Here is a 19,522-nt window from a genome sequence, read left to right on the forward strand (position 1 = left end):
ATCAATTGGCTCATGGTGGTCTCATGTTGTCAGACTACAACTCTACTCATAGGATTTTCAATGAGTGTTTTGTTTTGTTTTGTTTTTTTGAAGGAGATCAGCAGAGCTTTCTTTTGGAAACATCTCTGGGTTGTTTCAAACCTCCAATCTTTTGGGTAACCATTAAGTGTGTTAACACTTGCACCAGCCAGGGACTCCATCCATTAATAAAAGGTCCTGCATCAGGATTGGAGGAAGGCTTCTTAACAACCTACAATATGCAGATGGCACAACCTTGCTGGCTGAAAGTGAAGAGGACTTGAAATACTGAAAACGGTCAAACACTACAACCTTCGGTATGGATTGCACCTAAATGTAAAGAAAACAAAAATCCTCACAACTGACGAACAAATAACATTATAATAAACAGAGAAAAGATTGAAATTGTCAAATATTAAATTTTACTTTGATCCATAATCTTGGAAGCAGCAGTCAAGAAATCGAACAATATATTACGTTAGGCAAATCTGCTTCAAAAGACCCCTTTAAAGTATTAAAGAGCAAAGGAACCACTTTGAGGACTAAGGTGCACCTGTCCTAAACCTTGATGTTTCAATCACCCCATATGCATGTGACAGTTAGACAGTGAATAAGGAAAACTATTGAATAATTGGTGCATTTGAATTGTGGTATTGTGTAAGAATATTGAAAGTACCATGGCTTTCCAGAACAAACAAATCTTTCTTGGAAGAAGTACAGCCAGAATGCTCCTTATAAGCACGGATAGCAAGACTTTATCTTTCATGCTTTGTACGTGCTATCCGAAGAGATCAGTCCCTCGAGAAGGAATTCATGCTTGGGAAAGTGGAGAGTCAGCGAAAAAGAGGAAGCTGCTCAACAAGATGGATTAACACAGTGACAGCAACGTAACCATTGTGAGGTTGGTGCAGGACTGAGCAGCGTTTCATTCTGTTGTGTAAGAGGGTCTGTTAGGCCCCCTTGTGGCCTAATCCAGTAGGAGACCCCAAAAAGATCATCAGGACTCGAGTTCGATGCAATAGCAAGAGGTTTATTTCCAACACGCTGGGGTCCACCTTCACAGACTCCTAAAACAGGAAACAAAGGCGACCCCGACTCACTGTACACACAAGTTATTTTAGGGTTTCAGGGGGCATAATTGCACAACACTATAGATACAGTCTCTGATTGGTTGACATTTGGCAAAGTATGAGAAGTTACAGTTTAATTGGTCATTACTGGTGGTCTTTTGTTCTTAGGCTAGGATAAGGAAAACATCTGGCATCTGGCCTTGGGTTGTTCTGTCTACTGCTTATCTAATTCTTGCTGTTGCTAGGGGTGAAAGGATATTCTAAGGCAGCAGGAGCTGATTTAGCACGTTCCTGGAACAGGAGGACGTGTTCAGGCTAATGTACAGAATGGAGTCTTTTTCTTGGTCCTACATTCCCTCTTTTACAAGAAGCTTGACTATTCCTATCCGTCTGGGTCAGGACCGTTATGAGTTTCTCAAGGATTATTTTGACATTGGGGTTTTCAGGGCTGACCGATTGGCCTCATCTCTGGAGGGAACTGAAAACTGAGGCCTTGTCTGTCCAAAAGGTTCTTCTGAAGCCTGACTAGAGTTTAGTCAAGTAGTCTCGAGTTAGGTATAATCAGGTGGGTCCTTACAGGTCATTATGAGTCGGAACTGACTCCAAGGCACCTAACAACAAGAGTGTTACTTTAGATTGTGCCCAGTTATCAAGAGAATATTGGCTGACATACATTCTTGATAGGCATATCTGTAAAGCTATTGTTTGTTCCCCTCAAGCCAAGTCATCCTACTCAGCCCTGAAGCAATATCACTGTCTGCAGGTGAGGAAGCCAAGGGGCTTCCTGACCTTCAAGCTTTCTCCAGGTCTCCTCTTGGCAGGATGAACATCAGCAGCTTAGTGTCCCTTTCCAATTCTCTGTTTTCTTAAAAAAAAAAAAAAAAAAGAACTCTACTGCCTCATAACTCTCCAAGACGAAGACATGCATTCACACCTCAGAGAAGAAATGAAAATTCCTGGTGTCTTTTTCATCTCATCTGAGATCCCTGCATTTGTTCCAGTTAAGACTACTGGACTTGAAATCAAGAGAGCTGAGTTTGCCACCTGCCAGCTGTGGATCCCGGTCATGCACTGAACTTTCACCATCCTCACAAACCTCCCTCATTTGTAAATTGGGCATCACACACATCTGTCTCTGCATTCACAGTGAATTCAAATAAAGCCCAAAGAGAACTGAGGGGCAGCTAGGGGCCACTTGGATATCCCCTGCAGTTTCAACTTCTCCATTCAGCTGTTTCCTGGTCTGCATAATACAACTTCTTCCAACATGCTGTGCACCAAAGTAGTTCATTGGAAACACAGTAATTAGCATTACAGACAAAATGACACTACTGAATGTTAATTACTAGTGCAGATGTACCGTTAGATATCATACATAATGTTGTCAAGCCCTTATTTTTAAATTAAAGTGCAACAAACCGTACCCCGGCTACACAGCTTTTTTTGATTAATACAAATTAATGTTATTTTGGTGTCTAGGGAAAGGGTGGGGACCAGGGGAGTGTTAGAGCTCATTGTAAGAGTCCATAGTCCAGTGATAGACTATCAGATGGATTCCCCATAACCCTGTCCCCACGGTGGGCTCTTCTTAATGGAGAGCGTGGTCGCCACAAGGTCAGAGACCATGCTTGGTTTTGCTCACCATCCCATCCCCAGCATCTAACTCACTGTCGGGTGTGCAGTAAGTAAGCATTTGCTGAATAAATGATGGAGTCATGAAAGAACGAGGATAGAGCCAGGCATACAGAGAGATGTGGAAGTGAAGTGAAAGAACTAGATGGCATATGATTTATGCCTGAATCCCCCAATTTCGTGTTTGCTTCAGGGCCTTCAAAATTATCTTGATGCTTCCCACATCTAAAGCTTTCAAATCTGAAACGAGAGATGAGTGAACCGTCCCAGTGAAGAAGCCAGTTCAAGCTTCTCATCGTGACTTTTGGCAGCAATGCTACTTCCCAGTGGTCTCTAGTGGGTGGGGAAGATCAGAGAGGCACCCATTCAGTAAGCCAAAAGGAAAGGAGAGAAGAGAATAAACCTTTTTGATTAGTCTATAAGAAGCTCTGGTAGCGTAGTGGTTACGAATCAGGCTGCTAACCTCTAGGTTGGCAGTTTGAAACTACCAGCTGTTCCATGGGAGAAAGATGAGGCTTTCTGCTCCCGTAAAGATTTACAGCCTCGGAAACCCTGTGCAGGGTCACTATGAGTCGGAACCGACTCCACGGCACTTAACAAGAACAATACCATATATTATTTGCAGAGTCCTGGTGTGGTGCTGTAGGTTTAAGCACTGGGCTACTAACCACAAGGTCAGCAGTTCAAACCCACCAGCCGCTCCTCAGAAACCCTATACAGTGTTGCTATGAGTCAGATTGCAGTTAACAACAACATATATTATTTTCAGGTGAACGTTAATGCTGTCGAACAAATACATTACAACATACTAATAAAAGGATCAGAAGTGACAAGAAGCCCTTCAGGAATTATGTAGAATAGAAGGCTGGGCCTAAAGGAGTCACAATAACCAGGAAGAAAATCTAAGTAGCTAGGTAGGTCAGAAGCATTCCATCCAGGCCCATTCAGAGTGTCCCCTAAGCTTCAGCTTCTGCTTCCAGCACTAAAGACAACCCCACAGAGGAAGGCATAGAGGCGCAGGTAGAATCCAGAGTCTGAGAGTCAATTGTGGAGAGATGCCAAGGTCATAGTTAGAAACATGAAGTGAAATTTCAAGACCAAAGAGAGAAGATGGCAGTACAGCCAAGCTGTAAGGTTAGTTTGGGAGGTCTGAAGTAAGATGGAATCAGGGATGAGGAGTACGTCTGGGAATCTGTGAAATGGGAAGCTTTGTCACACTCCAGCCATGAGCTGTGGAGAAGACCTAGAGTTCTCATTTGGGGGCAGTGTTTGGTTGTAAGGGTGGGAACAGGTCCTAAGCAAGATATAGTGGATTGAACTCATGAGACTTTGATCTTAGACCTTTGGTCTCCCACTATGGTTTGCTCCTATTCACCCACTTTCACTTCCTTGTTCCTCATTTGACCTTCTTAGCAATTCACCTATGGTGTTTTCTCCAATTTCTCACAGTTGAGAAATGGTCCTTTTGTAGTACCTGTACCATATAAGGTAAAAGAGACAAGTTAATTTTTATGGTAAAATTTGTGATACAAGGGACAAAGGATAATGTATAAAATGTTAGTTACAGTGTATGAAAAGTCTCCTTTGGGTTCCTACCTATAATTCCTAGCTTACAGTGCTGTTTATGTCTTAGAGGAGGGACCAGGAGCACCCTCAGTGGGGGTTACCACTTCCGTGCCACATGTGAACTTGGCCTAACATCTCTCCATCCACTGTGAAGCTAATGGCATTGGTCTCAGCGCCATGCAGGTGTTAGTGGGAAACGGAAGGAACGAGCCTTGCATGATGTGTTGCTCATTTCTTGCAGGTCAGCGGGACCATGTACAACACTGGAAGACACGTGTCCCTCCGCCTGGACAAAGAGCACTTAGTCAATATATCAGGAGGGCCCATGACATACAGCCACCGGCTGGAGGAGATCCGGCTACACTTTGGGAGTGAGGACAGCCAAGGTTCTGAACACCTTCTCAATGGACAGGCCTTCTCTGGGGAGGTAAGTAGGTTGTTGAAAGTCCTAAGAACTGAGAAGTACTGAGTGCCAAGGTAGATCAAAGTTGGAAAGATTTCTCTTGAACCTATGAAATGAGAAGGTGTGTGTCTCCTTTCTTCATCTGTCCTTTGCAGATTGGAGTGGAAGTCTTTAACGAAAGCCCCCTATTTTCTAAAGGAAAACCCCAGTGAAGCTGGTTATTTCCTACGGAAGCAATAGTGCACCTCCCCTGTGAGGACATTCCAGGGCATTCTATCACCTCATACCCAAACGTTTATGTGTATCTTCACTTACACCCATCTGGGATGCCAACCTTTTATATGTCACGTGTTATAGCATTAAACAAACCACTGCCTTCAAGTTGATTCTGACTCACAGTGACCCAGCAGCCCAGAGGAGAACTCCCCCATAGGGTTTCCAAGGGTGTAATCATTTTGGAAGGAGACTGCCAGGTCTTTCTTTTGCAGAGCTGCTGGTGGGTTCCAATCACTAAACTCTCGGTTATTAGCCAAGCACTTGAGTGCCTCCAAGCCTTCTTTGTCATAGCACAGATCCCATACTTCTCCCTTCTGGAAGAGTGGATCTTATTTGTATAAAACTATAACATGCTGTAAAATAAATGTCAGACAGCTAAACTGTCCTTCTGAGCTTCTGTAGAATGGAAATGTCATTGAGAGTCATTAATGACAAGTGTCACTGAGTGCCACCATCAACCCAGACCTCAGGACACAACCACAGTTTCAATTATAGGGCGAGGGCTTCCGTTAAACAGATGTCATCGATAATATGATGCTTGGCTAATGGGGCATAATTAATTTGACCCATTTTTGATCTTGGCATATGAGAGTAGCTATCAGCTAGAGACTGGCATCCCTTATATGCTAAATACCCTGTAACTGCATTTCTGCTTGAGTCCTCAATATCTGCCTTCAGGGAGACTTTGGAATTTCATGAATATGATCTCATTACAAACGTGGCTTTTTTTTTTTTTTTTTAATCAAAATCATTTTTAAACCTTGCTGTTTTTAATATGGCAAGGCCATACAGTGAGAAACAGATCCACAACCTTGATGAGTCTAGGGACCGTATTTTAATCTGTGTTTAAAACTTACTTAGGCACTTGCCTGGTTACCTGGGATACAGAGCTTTTTTTTAAGGGGTCGGGGAGGGGAATCAGCATTTCTATCAAGAAGAGCTCAAAGTCTAGTATAATACAACATTTAAAGTATAATAATCATGTTGTAATGGAGGTACACGAAGGCTCCGACAAGCTCAAAGAAGGTAATGACAGATTTGACTCTCAGGAATCAGAAAAAGCTTCATAGCAGAGCTGCCCTGTGTGAGCTTGGCTGTGAAGGAGGCAATGGAGAAATGATTTTAAGAGCATCTGCTTTGGAGTCAAAGGACTTGAGTTAGTCTCTGCTTTGATACAGGCTAACTGTGTGATCTTGGGAAGATGACTTAATTCCTCAAAAGGTCAGTTTCAGTACCTTTCAAGGTTGTTTGAGAATTCACTGGGATTGTAGATGTGAGGAACCTTGGAAATACTGAGTGGTTGACAGATCACAAAGTTCTATCAGGGAACTTAGCGTTTCAAACTCAGAGACAGCTTGAGCAAAGGCACTGAGGCATGGCAGGGCACTGTGTGTTGGGGAAGTTGCACACAGATTTCATCTAGCATGTCAGCTCTTATCTATTAGTAATGGCTGCACAGATGACCTAGTTGAACATGAATGTGAGTCTACTTCCTGAATCTGTCGGAAAAAATGATTAGAGATTGATTAGAGATGTCTACCAAAGGCACTAAACTAGAACGGTGAAGGGAATATGCTAAAAACAGGGCAATGACAGTCAAACTGAGAGTAACAGGGGGACTGCTAAAGAGCGCTGGTGGCACAGTGGGTAAAGCAGTGGGCTGCTAACCAAAAGGTCAGTGGTTCAAACCCACCAGCCTCTCTGAGGGAGAAAGATTAGGTAATCTGCTTCCATAACAATTGACAGCCTTGGAAACCCTGTGGGGTAGTTCTTGTCTGTCTTATAAAGCCATTTGAATGGGAATCAACTCAGCACTAGTGGATTAGGTTTTATTTGGGGGTGGGTGGAGGGTTTGAAGTAGAGAATACTTTGATCACTCTTCTTCTTTAAAATATAGATGGATTTAAATTTTAAAAATTACTTTCTTAAGTAGTTTCTTTTCATAATTGTTTTTTTTTGTTGACTCACTTGTTTATTTTGTTGATTTGTTTGCTATAGTGGCTTTGTTTTTCTCTCCAACCGGATGTTATTTTCCAACGCCTGTCACCATGTTGCCTCAGGGTAGAAGTGTTTGTTAAATAGGTTGATGGAAAAAAGTTAAAAGATACTAGCTTGTAGAATTCCTTAGATTTCCTTGTATCTTTAAAAGACAATAAGGTTCTTTTTATCCTGTAAATGAGCTTCAAGTTTGTAGGAGAAAATGAGTGTTTTCAAATCCTCAAGAGAAACATATAGCGATTTAACCCCTTAGTGTCTTCATTTCCTATACCCACCCCAGGCCAAAGGTATTAGACCCAAGGGACGCTAGGAATCTGAGATTAGGAGTTTATAAGTGAGTTGGTCATTAGGTTTGTGAAGCACCCTCTCTGGTATGTTTATTAAGAAGTTCTTTCAGTGAAGAAAGTATTGGACAGAATTATACATTAGAATTAACGGGAGTATTTGGTGCTGCAAGATCAGTTTGAATTGCAAAGTCAGTGGTTCAAGCTCATCAGCCGCTCCACGGAAACCATATATAGGGTCGCTATGAGTTGGAACAGCCTCTACGGCACTTAACAACAACCATTTTCAAAATATTTATGTTTGACTCCTTCCCCAAACTCTGAGGATAAGAATATCCAGGAATTGGGGTCCATATGTGAGGATTTATTTAAAAATTCCCCAAGGAATTCTGGTTGGGGACCACTATATCAGTTCCAGCTCACGTCTCTAAATGATGAAGACTTCAAAAAAGAAAGCGAATAAAGTTACAACTGAGTATTTATAACTCATAGCCACCCCACGTGTGTCAGAGTAGTACTCAGTTCCTCAGGATTTTCAATGACTGTGATGTGACTTTTGTAAGTGGATTGCCAGGACTTTCTTCCAACACATCTCTGGGTAGACTTGAACTGCCAACCTTTTGGTTAGTAGCAGAGCGTATGAGTCATTTGCACCACTCAGGGACTCCAGTAGGGACTTAATTAGAACCTCATCAATGTACTACAGAGGGCAACCAGAGGTAATTACAAATGGAAACTTAGGGTGCTAGGACTGATTGGGTTTGGGGAGCAGTTTCCTGAGCAGAGTTATCATACACACAAGGAAGGCTTGAGAGCCTACCACAGTGTACGTACAGTTAGACCTTGCTCTGTATAGACCACCTCAGCGGTATTACAGTTTTTTTGAGAGTGATCTGTAAACAAACTGCTGTGGGTTAGGCACAAGAAATCAGAAAATTCAAGGCACTGAAACAATATCATGAGAATAGCAGTTGAATCAGCATCGGGCCTTTGAGATTTTTAAAAGGTATTAGAGTCACTAGGAGTCTGGTATGGTGTTATAGTTAACGCGCTGAATTCAGTGTCAGTTTGAACCGCAAGGTCAATGGTTCAAGCTCAATAGCCACTCCTTGGAAAACCCTATACAGGGTCGCTGTGAGTCAGAACTGACTCCATGGCATTTAACAACAACAGAGAGTCAGTAGGAGTCAGCATGAACTGGCCATGAAAACCCGAGGGATCACAGCGATTCCATCCCGACATGCCAGGGGTCCCCATGAGTCTGGGGCCAACTCAGCAGCCCCTGATTACAGCAAGTACAGCAGGAAGAGTTTGGCATCTTCTGTGTGGCCCAGACCCAATGGGTGGAAGCTCCAGGAAGAAAGGATTCAGCTAGCTATCCACCAATGGAATGAGCAAGAAGGAAACAGTGAGCTACAGTCACAGGAAGTATTAAGTATGAAACTGAATTTGGGGCCTTCATGAAAGTGACTTGCATCCTAATGATTGGGTAGACACTTAGCTCCTCATGCTGACATTCTACACGCTCCATGATTTCCTCGTAGAAAAGTTCACCCAGTTGGGTTCTACTGTAAGTATCTCTCTTCCTATAGGTTACCTCTTTAATTTCTTTCGTGCTACCTTCAAAGCTACCTCTCTTTGGTCTCTATTTTTGGTTATCCTTTGAGAGGACCCAAGTAACCACTTCTAGCAACATAGCTTTTGTTGACATGATGTTGTTGACAGTGAATAATCGCATTGCTGTGGGTCCCATCTATCATTGCCGATGGTGATAAGTCAATTAATGCCAGCCATTCTTCCTTGGCATGATGTAACACTCGTTATCTGAAGCGCTGTAGAGTAATTGTAGTCTTGTCTAGTGAGGTTATTGTAATTGATGGTAATCATTTGCTTTGTTTTCTAAAGCTGCGTGGATGTACGATACAGTCAGCAACTGCGTTTTTATAAAAATTATTCATGTCCTACTCAGAGAACTCCGGACGTCTTGTTGGGGGTTGGTGATAAATGAGCATATTCAGGGATTCAAATGTCTCGATTTTTTTTTTAAGAAGAGAAAATTAACTGTTTTTAATAAGTAAGACCCTTGGCTTGCTAATCGTGTCTAAGTGGTTAGATTAATGTCCGGTAGAAAGTAGGGTACTTATGAAAAGAAGCAAATGCCTTCACAGGGCAAGAAATAATATTTGAAAAGAATGCATGCCCATGGATTGGTGGCAGTAGGGAAGCAGAAGAGTCCCTTAGTAATGCATGTGGCTAACACACTCGACTGCCAACCAAAAGATTGAAGTTCTAACCCATCCACAGGTGCCTACAAAAAAAAGGCCTGGCGACATGCTTCCAAAACATCAGCCGTTGAAAACTCTGGGAACACAGTTCTCCTCTGACACAGTGCGTTGGAGATAACGCAACAAAAGTTGGTTTGACTTTGTTTTTACTGAGATTGGAAAAGAAGAATCCTATTTAGGGGAAATTGGCCAAATCCATACAAAAACTTTCTTTAAGGTTTTTTTTGTTTTTGTTTTTCCCCAAAGGGAAAAGGGAACATATTGAGAATTGAAAACAGCCACTTCACACAGCTCTTAGGCTTCTGCTGTGTACTGGGCTCTGATTTAAGCACTGGTTGGTCACAGCCCAGCTCCTACCCGTGGGAAGCATGTTTATCATAAAATGCAAAACCAGTTGTGAAGTCCATCCCAGCTCATGGTGACCCCATGTTGTCAGAACAGAATCCTGTGCTCCACAAGGTTCCCATTGGCTGATTTTCTTTAAGTCGGGCAGCAGGGCCTACTTCCAAGGAATCTCTGGGTTGATTTTGAACCTACAACCTTTCAGCGTCTTAGCTGTTTGCACCTCCCAGGGACTTGTCACACAGGGTAAGGTGGATTTTATGTGTGGATTGGTCCCGGGGAGATTATGAAATAGTTCTCTCTGGGTCATATGAAGATGATGTCATAGTTACCTAGCGCCTATATAGCACAAATTCCACATGTGGAAGGTTTTAACAAACAGAAATGTATTCTTTCTCAATTTAGAAGGCTAAAAGTCCAAATTCAGAGCAAAGGCTCTTGGGGACAGGCCCTTGTCTCCTTTCAGCATTTGTAGGCCCAGCATTTTCAGAGATCTCCATGTGTCTTGACATCACTTCCTGGATGTAGGAGCTTCATGGTGTCGCTTCACTCCTGACTCTTGTGTCTTGGTAATATGAGGTCCCACTGACCTCTGCTCACTTCTCTCTCCTTTCATAGCTCGAAAGTGATTCACTCAAGAAACAACCTAACCCTATAGATTTTATCTTATTAGCATCATAGAACTGAGGGATTATGACACAAAAGACCACATCATGGGGGTGACTGCATCATATTAGATGGGGAGATGATAAGCTACATCTTAAACTACTTACTAAACCATTGAGAATCCTGGTCCTGCCAAGTGGCCACAAGCCTTCACTATCACATGATGAACAGTGAGCGGCATGACCAACTTCCTTCGCTGCTTCTGCTGAAAATAGAGCCGAATCCCATCACCCTCTCAAGATCTCAGCCACTGGGAGTCTCTGATCCTGCTCAGCTCAAGTCACATTCCAGGGAAGAAAAAGTCCATAGCTGTTGCTATGGTGATGGAGATAAAATTTGTTTCATTAAAATGGGGAGAATAAAAGTCATATGTAAAATATGAGCATTCTTTTTTGTTCATGGCTTGGAATCCTAATAGAGAAAACAATTATCTCAGAGCTAACAACTGAGACTAAGAAACAGAAAACACACATCATGTCCTCTTCAAGGAATCAATTATTTGCATCCTTGAGAGACTGGTTTCACTAAAGCAACACAAATCATAGGAATAAGTTGTTGTTGTTGTTAACTGCCATCGAGTCAATTCCAACCCATAGCGACCCTGTATAGGGTTTCCAAGGAGCAGCTGGTGAGCTTGAACCACTGACTTTGCAGTTCAGATGACTTTGCACTCTGATACATTAGCCCACATTGCCACACCAGGACTCCTAAGTAACTAACCCCAAATTGTCCTGCACTGTACTGGGGAATGAAAAGTGCTAAGGAGCACAGAACAGACACTGGCCCCCAATGGGCATGACATGACTCTGGGGGAAATGCTTCAGCAGTCTTACTAGACTTCTTCACCAGAGTGGGACCTCCTAGAAGAGATGCTCTGTTGACACACTGGGAGATCTGAGGGGGGCAAGAGCTGAGATGTTTGAGGATAAACAGGTCCACAGATATGGAAAAGCGATGTTGGTGCTACAGTAAAGTTCTGCCTGGAATGCCAGCTTCATCTCCCTCCCCCATAATCCCCAACCTTACAGCACCCCAAGCCCTCTTCCCTTCTCCCAGCCAGTTCAATGCTGCCTCCTCACCATTTTCAAAATATATCTTGTAAAAGAGGATTCAAAAACTTCATGGAAAAATGGAATAAAAAAATACGAATTTTTCCTACAAACTTTTTGAAGGACCTTCATGTATTCTTTTGTTACAGGTATCTATCAGCCAATAGGTTAAATATACTCAAGCTAAGAATGCATATTTAAGAATGTACATTTAAGAATGCATAGCCTTCAGTATGGATTACATCTCAATATAAAGAAAACAAAAATCCTCACCACTGGACCAATAAACAACATTCTTATCAATGGAGAAAAGATTGAAGTTGTCAAGAACGTCATTCTTCTTGGATCAACTATCAACACTCACGGAAGCAGCAGTCAAGAAATCAAACGACGTATTGCATTACGCAAATCTGCGCACAAGATCTTCTTAAAGTGTTGAAGAACAAAGATGTCAGCTTCAGGACTAAGGTGCGCCTGACCCAAGGCATGGAGTTTTCAATAACTTCATATGCATGTGAAAGCTGGACAGTGAATAAGGAAGACCATAGAAGAATTGATGCTTTTGAGTTATGGTTTTGGAGGAGAATATTGAAATTGCCAAAAGAACCAATAGATCTATGTTGGAAGAAGTGCAGCCAGAGTGCTCCTTGGAGGTCAAGATAGCCAAACTTCATCTCTCATACTTTGGACACATTGTCAGGAGGGACCAGTCACTGGAGAAGGATATCATGTTTGGTAAGGTGGAGGGTCAGAGAAAAAGAGGAAGACCCCCAGTGAGATGGATTGGCCAAGTGGCAGCATCAGTGGACTCATGCGTGGCGACGGTAGTGAGGTTGGCCCAGGATCGGGCAGTGTGTTTTGTTCTGCTGTGCATAAGGTCGACATGGGTCGGTACCAACTCGATGGTACCTAACAGCAACAAAAAGAATGCTTTACATTTAAAAATGAGGGAGAATCTGCAACAGAGATGTAGACGGCCTGAAAAGCATGAAAATCTGCTGCCTCTTGAGCTACTGTCTTTCCATTACTGAGTGTTCTAACTGTTTATTCCCACTTTTGTTTGATCTTTGTTAATAGGCATTCGATTCTGATCACTACTCTTTCCCCAGAAGAATCCTGGAGTGGTGCTGTGGGCTAAGGCATCAGACTGCAAAGTCATTTCAACTGCAAGGTCGGTGGTTCAAGCTCACCATGCTGTTCCTTGGAAACCCTATAAGGGTTGCTCTGAGTCAAAATCGACTCAACGGCACTTAACAACAAAAACATATCTCCACACTACATACATTGTCTGACATATGGAGGGCAATCAATTAATATTTGCTGAATAAAGGAATAAGGGAACTTGGTAAACTCCTTAAGGGTAGGGGTCTTACACTACCCGCCTTTGAATTGTAGCACAACTGCACACAGTAAGTGCTTTCATGATGTTTGTGGAACGAGTCATTCTATCACTGAATGAGTCAACTACTGGTCTCCTAGGGTTACAAACTATATGGACATTTTTCCCTTGGAATTCTGAGGTGAGGTGCATTCACTGACTGTTCAGGAAATAATGTAGCCCATTTAAATTGAAGATGGTTGGTGGTGGTGGTGTACTGCGGAGTCAGTTACGACTCATAGAGACCCTGCACAGGGTTTCCAAGGCTGTAAGTCTTTACGGGAGCAGAAAGCCTCATCTTTCTCCCGTGGAACATCTGGTAGTTTCAAGCTGCTCACCTTGAGGTTAACAGGCCGAATCGTAACCACTACACTACCAGATGTTGTTGTTGTTGTTAAGTGCCATCGAGTCGGTTCCGACCCATAGCGACCCTGTACAGGGTTTCCGAGGGTGTAAATCTTTACGGGAGTAGAAAGCCTCATCTTTCTCCCGCGGAGCGGCTGGTAGTTTCGAACCGCTGACCTTAAGTTTCGCAGCCCAATTCGTAACCACTACACTACCAGAGCTCCTTTATTTTTATAATTAAGGCTGTCCAACACATCAGATTCCACTGGAAACTGGAAAAGAGGAAGAGCAGTCAAGTTCACTTTTAAGGAGCCTAAAATCTAGTAGAGGATCCTGTCTTCCCAAACAGATGATTAACTCCCAACAGAGAGTAAGGTACATTTAAAAATATTTCCCCATACGCATAAAGGGCATAAGGTAGATACTATTGAACAAAGAGATTGAATTAGTTCAGTGAAGAAATCTAAAAGAGTTTCAGAGTACCTAAATTATGCCCTGTGTGGTGGTGGTGTTGTTATGTGCTGTGGAGTTGGTTCCGACTCATAGCGACCCTGTACAGGGTTTCCGAGGCTGTAAATCTTTACAGGAGCGGAAAGCCTCATCTTTCTCCCATGGAACAGCTGGTAGTTTCAAACTGCTGACCTTGCAGTTCGCAGCCTGATTTGTAACCACTATGCTACCAGCACTCCTTATATCATGGCCTGTATATCATGATTTAAATTCTGTAGTCATAATGGAAAACCTAATAAAGTTAATGTGAATATTAGCAGAAGTTCTAGGGTTTTTATGTTAAATTAATCACAAATCAAAGCTAAGAGAACGCTTCAGGGCACTGAACAATTGCTGGAGTCTTCAGTTTGGCCTTGAAAGTATTCCCAAGATCAAGAAGTTTGGCTTTGACAGTGTCAGAAGCTAAAGTTCTGGACCGCTAGCCAGTCATAGCTAGCATGAGCAAACAGAAGTCAGGAGCCCAGGAGGTAGGGCGGATTATGAGGTTACCATTGTTCAGATGATGAGCTGGTCCAAGGACAGGAGCCTTTTCCCTTTGGACGTTGTTGTAATGTCTTGAGGGAGAGGACAGTTGCTTCTTGAATGATCCATTTTAGATGGATACAGGAACGCAGCCTAACGCAGAAGACATTTCATTTGAAAACAGCTTGCTCATCTGTCAGTTGGTCATATTGTAGTGGCTTGTGTGTGACTGTGATTCTGGAAGGTGTCCCATGGGTATTTTACATACCAACAGGGTCACCCATAGTGGACGGGTTTCAGATGAGCTTCCAGACGAAGAAAGATAGGAAGAGGGAGAGATGGACTATTTCCAAATATTCAGTCACTGAAAACTTTATGAAATCAGTGGAACACTATCACCACCAGATTATTAAATATTAAAACATGATGAAGAACACCAGAATATTGTCAGATATAGTGCCAGAAGATGAGCCCCTCAGGTTGGAAGGCATTCAGAATAAGACTGGGGAAGGGCTGCCTCCTCAAAGTAGGGTTGACCATGATGGCAAGAATAAAGTAAAACCCATGGGACCTTCATTTGCTGAATGGGGCACAATTCAAAACGAAGAGAAACAGCTGTAAACATACATTAACAATCTGAACATGGAATTATGATGTATGAATCTAGGAAAAATAGAAATTGTCAAAATGAAATGGAATGTATGAACACCAATATCCTAGGCATTAGTGAGCTGAAATGGACTGGTCTTGGCCATTCTGAATCTTACAATCACATGGTTTACTTTGCCAGGAGTGACAAATTGCAGAGGCATGGCATTGCATACATCATCAAAAAGAAAAGTATAAGACCAGTCATGAAGTACAACACTAATAATATCTATACACCTACAAGAAGACTAATTAATATCACTATTATTCAAATTTATGCACTAACCAATAACCCAGTCATGATGAAATGGAAGGAATTTACCACCTTCAGTCAAATTGATCAAACATGGAATCAACATGTATTGATCATCACTGGTGATTGGAATGCAAAGGTTGAAAACAAAGAGGAAAGGTCAGGAAAATATGGCCTTGGTGATAGAAATGATGCTGGAGATCACATGATAGAATTTTATAAGACCAAAGACTTCATTGCACATACCTTTTTAAACAACATAAACCATGACTATATACATGGATCTCACCAGATGGGATACACAGAAATCAAAATGACTTCATCTGTGCAAAGAGACAGTGGAAAAGCTCCATATCATCAGACAAGACAAGGCCAGGGGCAGACTGTAGAACAGACCATCAGTTGCTCATATGCAAATTCCTTCTGTAGCTGTGAAGAAAATTAAAACAAGTCCGTGAAAGCCAAAATATGACCTTGAATATTTCCCAATTGAATTTAGAGATCATCTGAAGAACAGACTTCATGCACTAGACTCTAAAAACCAGAAGAATAGTGGGATGACATCAAGAACATCATACAGGAAAAAAGCAAAAGGTCATTAAGAAGACAAGAAAGAAGGAAAAGGTCAAAATGGATGTCAGAAGAGACTCTGAAACTTGCTCTACAGCGTAAAGATGCTAAAGCAAATGGAAGAAATGAGGAGGTAAAAGAGCTGAACAGAAAGTTTCAAAGGTCAGAAATTAAGAAGACAAAGTCAAATATTATACCAAATGTACAAAGACCTGGGGTTAGAAAACCAAAAGGGAAGAACATGCTCAACATTTCTCAAACTGAGGGGACCGAAGAAAAAACTCAAACTTCGACTTGTGATATTGAAGGATTCTCTGGGCAGAATACTGAACGATGCAGAAAGCATCAAAAGTACATGGAAGGAATACACAGAGTCACTGGACCAAAAAGAAATGGTCAATGTTCAGCCATTTCAAGAAGTAGCATATGATCAAGAGCCAATGATACTGAAGGAAGAAGTCCAAGGTGCATTGAAGTCATTGACAAAGAACAGGCATTGGGAATCGATGGAATACAAAATGAATTCTTTCAACAAACTGATGTGGCAATGGAGGTACTCACTCATCTATGCCAAGAAATTTGAATGACAACTACCTAGCCAGCTGACTGGAAGAGATCTGTATTTGTGTCCATTCCAAAGAGAGGTGACCCAATGGAATGAGGAAATCATCAGACAATATCATTGATATCCCATGCATGTAAAGTTTTACTAAAGATAATGCAAAAACGACTGCAACCATACATTGACAGAGAACTTCCAGAGGTTCAAGACAGATTCTGAAGAGGATGTGGAAGGAGGGATATCATTGCTGACATCAATTGGATCTTGGCTGAAAACAGAGAATACCAGAAAGATGTTTACCTGTGTTCTATTTACTATGCAAAGACTTTTGATTGTGTGGATCATGATAAGCTATGAACAGCAATGGAAAGTATGAGTGTTCCGGAACACTTAATCGTGCTTATGAGAAATCTGTACATAGACCAAGAGACAGCTATTTGAACAAAACAAGGGAACACTGAATGGTTTAAAATTAGGAAAGATATGTGCCAGGGTTGTATTTTTTCACCATACTTAATTCAGTCTGTATGCTGAACAAATAATCCAAGAGGCTGGAGTATATGAAGAAAAATGTGCCATCATTGGAGGAAGACTCATTAACAACCTGCAATATGCAAATGATACAACCTTGCTTGTTGAAAGCAAAGAGGACTTAAAATACTTACTGATGAAGATTAAAGACCACAGCTTTTGGTATGGGTTGTATCTCAATGTAAAGAAAATAAAAATCCTTACCACTGAACCAATAAACAACATCATGTAAATGGAGAAAAGATTGGAATTGTCAAAGACTTCATTTTACTCAGATCAACCATTAACATTCATAGAAGTAGCAGTCAATAAATCAAACAATGTATTACATTGGGCAAATCTGCTGTACAAGACCTCTTTAAAGTGTTGAAGAGCAAAGATGTCAGTTTGAGGATTAAGGTGCACCTGACCCAAGTCATGGTATTTTCAATAACCTCAGATGCATGTGAAAGTTGAATAGTGAATAAGGAAGACCGTAAAATAATTGATGCATTTGAGTTATGGTGTTGGAGGAGAATATTGAAAGTGCCATGGACCACCGAAAGAACAAATAGATCTGTGTTGGAAGAAGTACAGCCAGAGTGCTCCCTGGAAGCCAGGATGGCCAGACTTCATTTCTCAGACTTTGGACATATTATCAGGAGGGACCAGTCCCTGGAAAATGATATCATGTTTGGTAAAGTGGGGGGTCAGAGGAAAAAAAAGGAAGACCCCCCATCCCAGCAAGATTGATTGGCACAGTGGCAGCAGCAATGGGCTCAGACGAGACACGAGGTGGCCCAAGACTGGGCAGTGTTTTGCTCTGTTGTACATAGGGTCGCTATGAATTGGTACTGACTCGATGGCACGTAACAACAACAACAACCTGCTGAGGTCAAGTCATCATCATGTTAATCCCATTCGAACCTGCTTCATAATTCTGACCTGATCTCACCAGAATGGCCTATGGCAGCTACCACCTGTCTCCATGCTACTCTGAGTGTCTTCCCCCTGGAGTTTGGCTCAAACAAGGGGGGAAGTGTTAACTGACAAACACAATATTAAAGACAGGCATTAAATGTGAATTGATGAGAGTCCAGTCCAGGACCCAACTGTTACCATGGAGACCATCACTGGTAACGGGTTTGCAAGTGTTGTTGAATGGGGCCTTCGTCTATTCAATAACCAGCCAGTGATACTCCAGTTAGAAGGATGGAAACTGCTCATAACATTTCTGAAAACTAGCTGGGCTTTCTGGTTCATTTCCAAAGATGCTGGAATAAAAGCAATTGGAGGAGAAAGTGCAAGTCAGAATTATTCTTGTTGTTGTTGTTAAGTGCCGTCGTGTCGATTCCGACCCATAGCGAGCCTGTATAGGGTTTCCAAAGGAGCAGCTGGTGAGCTTGACCCACCGACCTTGCAGTCCAAATGACTTTGCTGTCTGACACATTAGCCCACAGCGCCCCGTTCACTAATGAACTTACTGGAGTCCTGGTGTGGCGCTGTGGGTTAGTGTGCTAGACTGCAAAGTTGGCTTGAACAACAAGGTCAGTGGTTCAAATTCACCAGCCACTCCTCAGAAACTCTATACAGGGTCTCTATGAGTCGGAACCGACTCAATGGCACTTCACAACAACAATACACTCACTAGTCTCAACAATTCATTAAAATTTGTAGAGGTTACACAAAAGATCACATCTCCCTCTTCAAGATGTATCAATAAGGAAGAAAAGCTGCTATTGGGAAGAACTAATCTGCTCAAAGTCTACATCTAAAGAGTCAGAGTTGGAGACACTATTGAGGTCATCTGTTTTAACCTACCTAGTCCCACCAAAACAAACAAACCCAGAATCTACACAGGAAAAATCAAACACCGGAAAGGGCAAGAGACTCCTCAATGTTACCAAGATGTCGTTACAGAAGAAGGAACAGGGTCCCAAAGTGTCCTGACTCTTAGCATGGGATTTTAAATGTTTCATATAAAGTTATATCAACTCCCAGAATTCAAAAGGCCCTTCCATCTAGGTCCTCTGGTTTAATTCCCCAGTAGCGGGAGGAATGTTGAATGACTACCGGAAGAACAGATCTGAGTCTTGGAGGAAGTGGAGCCTAAGCTCCTTAAAAACAAGGATGGCAAGACTTCATCTTGCTTGCTTTGAACATGGTAACTGTAACCGTGGGCTCAAGCCGATCAAGCAATTGTGAGGATGGCGCAGGCATAGGCAGTGGTTTCTGCTGTTATACATCAGGTTGCCATGAGTTGAACTTAACGCTAGGGCAACTAATCACAAAGCAGGTGTAGCCTGAAAATCAATCCCTGCATTAGTGAGCAGAGCTCTTTACCTGCATTTATCCAGAAAATCTCAACAAGGCCAGCTATTGGCAGATCCTTCTCCAAACAAGCAATGATAAACATCCAGAAGGAAATGGCTTTGGAAGTAACCAAATCACCCCACACACAAATAGCACTGTGTTTGTATGAGAACCTGACAGAAAAATGAAAGCTAGAAGCCTAACATGGAAACTGCAATACCTTAACGAGCCTTCCTTTGGTCTCAGTATCAGAAGGCAACCATACTTATTGTTATATGTGCTGTGGAGTCGGTTGCGACCCTGCACAGGGTTTCCGAGGCTGTAAATCTTTACGGGAGCAGAAAGCCTCATCTTTCTCCTACAGAACAGCTGGTAGTTTCAA

At 42.2% G+C, this 19,522-nt stretch overlaps 1 protein-coding gene across 1 annotated transcript in view; it reads left to right on the forward strand.

Annotated features, from left to right (window-relative positions):
• The window catches only part of CA10 (carbonic anhydrase X), a 683,978-nt gene that overhangs the window by 546,257 nt on the left and 118,199 nt on the right, over positions 1-19,522 (forward strand). Inside the window, exon 5 of the mRNA XM_006832414.1 lies at positions 4,528-4,713. Coding sequence (XP_006832477.1) covers positions 4,528-4,713 — 186 coding nt within the window. The remainder of the gene's footprint in view (positions 1-4,527; positions 4,714-19,522) is intronic.

Source organism: Chrysochloris asiatica, unplaced genomic scaffold (assembly GCF_000296735.1).
Source record: "Chrysochloris asiatica unplaced genomic scaffold, ChrAsi1.0 scaffold00007, whole genome shotgun sequence".
In the NCBI taxonomy this organism is placed as follows: domain Eukaryota; kingdom Metazoa; phylum Chordata; class Mammalia; order Afrosoricida; family Chrysochloridae; genus Chrysochloris; species Chrysochloris asiatica.